Source organism: Anopheles bellator, chromosome 1 (assembly GCF_943735745.2).
Source record: "Anopheles bellator chromosome 1, idAnoBellAS_SP24_06.2, whole genome shotgun sequence".
Lineage (NCBI taxonomy): Eukaryota > Metazoa > Arthropoda > Insecta > Diptera > Culicidae > Anopheles > Anopheles bellator.
This window is the reverse complement of record NC_071285.1, coordinates 56,838,740-56,841,299: the sequence shown is the minus strand read 5'-3', so window position 1 is coordinate 56,841,299 and position 2,560 is coordinate 56,838,740. Positions and strand designations below refer to the sequence as shown.

The following is a 2,560-nucleotide window of genomic DNA, read 5'->3' as shown; positions in this document are numbered from 1 at the left end:
CAGTGGTGACCAGCAGTTCCCGTCAAGCAACATGCCACCATCGTACTGCTCGGTTCAGGGGTGTTCAAACAGTCGCAGTCCCACTTGCAGTTTGTACTGCTTCCCGAAGGATGCCACCATGTAAGTACCGACTTCCGGAACCTAGCCCTGGTCCTAACTAAATTATGTCCCTCGTTACGGCTCACGTTCGATGCTCGGATTTCGCAGAATTTCGTTAGCAAATCCGGCTTACTATGGTCGCTCTGTTCATTATCACCATGGTAACCCTTCGACTTAACTATCAACCAAAAAAACTCCGCATTTAATCCATTAAAATTTCGACGCAAAAAATGGCTCCCTTTTCGTAACAAACCGAACGTTCGGTTTAGAAACGTTCAACAGGCGACATTTATTGAAATCGTCAGTATCGTCAAAACTGCTCATCGGGATCAATGAATTTCGAAAAGTGTCCCACCATTAGCACGTTTCCGTCCGCCAGCCGGCGCAGAAGAAACAAAAATGGCCGGTTCGCGTCAAACACCACTTCCGGTGGATCGTGCAGCACCTCCGTGGCCGCCACCGTCGTTTCCGTCGCTCCCCGCTCCTCGACCGCGAGGTAGCAGTGCTGGAAGAACCCGTCCAACCGTGCGCGGCCACCGACTAGGAACACGTTCAAATCGTTGATCTCAAACACTCCGCCGTACCCGATCTTGCTGAGGATCGTTTTGACGTTCGTTTTCGCGCGGACCATGAATCGTGGCAGACGCACTTCCGCCACCAGGTGCCGCAGCCCGTCTTCAACTTCTTTGAGTCGGTCCACGTTCAGGGCGGTCACTAGCGTTTCCAATTCGGTGCCCTCGTCCGGAAGGAGCAGCTGCAATGCCAATCCACTGCCAGCACCGAGCGGCAGTTCCACGACGGCACACCGCAGTTCGTGATGGTGGCCGTACCGAACCAGTGCCTTGGTGGACATTACCGGCACCTGCCGGGTGGGAACGTTAACGAATCGGAACGGGCCGGGTTTGGTGTCGCGCGTTAGGAAGGTAACGGCCGGTAATGGGCCCACCAGGGACACTCCGCTAAAGGCCATAAATTTGAAGTGCGGTTCCAACGAGAAGACGTCCCCCTCGCTGATAAGATCGTCCAGTTCGATTCTCGCTCGCTGGTAGTATGCGTTGACGGTGGCCGCTGACGGAACGTCATCTGTGAGGTCGACCGCTTCGAAGGCGGTTCCGTTGCGGATCTGGTTCCCGAACTCCGTCGCGAGTGGAAGTGTTTGCTCGGCCACCAGAAACGGCACGGCCCGGAAAGGGTGACCAGGGATGTTGAGTTCTTCCGCCAGGCGACGCTGCTGATCGGCCACTGCCTGCGGGTCTTCCGGCAGTCCGAACGCCACCCGGAAGTCCTCCTGCACCGCGGCACCAGCGATGGGATAGAGCGCGGACAGGACCAACCGGACGTGGTACGGTGACACGAGGTTGTTTTCCTTCGCATCGAAGCAGGCCTATCGGAAGCAAAGGGATCGGAACCACAGCACCAGTGTGGGTCTATATTGAAAGATTATCGACAGATGATGTCATAACGCACTCACTTTGAAATGTTCGACAGAAAATTTGCGATTCGCACGGACCACCGCTTCATCGTCCAGTGGGTCTGCAAGTGGGAAAGTTGGATCACGGATTGTGAGCATTTAAAGCAGGTGTTCCTTCATGTGGTCACTTGCCTGGCACGGAATCGATGACCACACCGGCGGACAGGAGCGCGATAAACACCATCCTTGCCGGGTTGCCGGGTTGCTGCGACACACACGTCAACACATCCACAATATTCCGCTCCGACTGAAAAACTACGCCGCAATTGGCAAGGGTTGCGCGCTCTCTCGCTCGCTCGCTCGCTCTCTGTCGAACTTTCGCTCTCCGCAAACACTAATGTTTTGATATGCTCCGTCCCAGAGCATATGTTTTCGGGCCCGAGTGTGTGCGTTTCCTTAGCAACCATCGAATGGCCGGGGGAGGGGGGTGCAAACGTGCGGAAACGATTTAGATCGGTGAACCGGCAACTTCGACGCGAATTCGTAGCTTCGCTCGCGAATTTTTGGCATTTTTTTTGGCTGCCTTCGCGACTCTTGCACTCTCTTCGCGGCGATTTACTACTGTGACCGAAAAATAACGGGAACCAGCTATCTTCGCTTACCGTGGTTAGGTGCATTACGAATTATTATTATTATTCGCTAAGCTCAAAAGGTCGCTCCAAGGACACTTTTAGTAGTCAGATATACTGCATAGAGTAGGTATTATTTCAATGGTTCAATACAGACTTAAAATAATCAAATATGTTTCGACATATAAGCAAATTCCCGACATTTTTTGCTCACAGTAGCATTTTAAACCGTGGTTGGTCTTGAAGGGGAAGCCGTAGAGATAGTGCATTCGGAAACGGACAACAGACCAAAGACCTTTAAGTGTTGGGTGGCGAATAAACAGAGGTACGTCTACGGAATATTAGCCCGTAAAATCGACAGCTAATCACTTTTACCACCCCGCCGGGCAGTTAGATAATTTTTAATAAACCTCCACCATTA

At 52.6% G+C, this 2,560-nt stretch overlaps 1 protein-coding gene across 1 annotated transcript; it reads right to left on the bottom strand.

Moving 5' to 3' along the window:
• Positions 1 to 409: 409 nt before the first annotated feature.
• LOC131215949 (leukocyte elastase inhibitor-like) lies at positions 410 to 1,754 on the bottom strand. The gene is made up of 3 exons (XM_058210344.1): positions 1,703 to 1,754; positions 1,571 to 1,632; positions 410 to 1,483 (listed from the first exon to the last, which is right to left on the bottom strand). The coding sequence occupies exons 1-3, from the start codon at positions 1,752 to 1,754 to the stop codon at positions 410 to 412; spliced, it is 1,188 nt and encodes a 395-aa protein (XP_058066327.1).
• Positions 1,755 to 2,560: the final 806 nt, after the last annotated feature.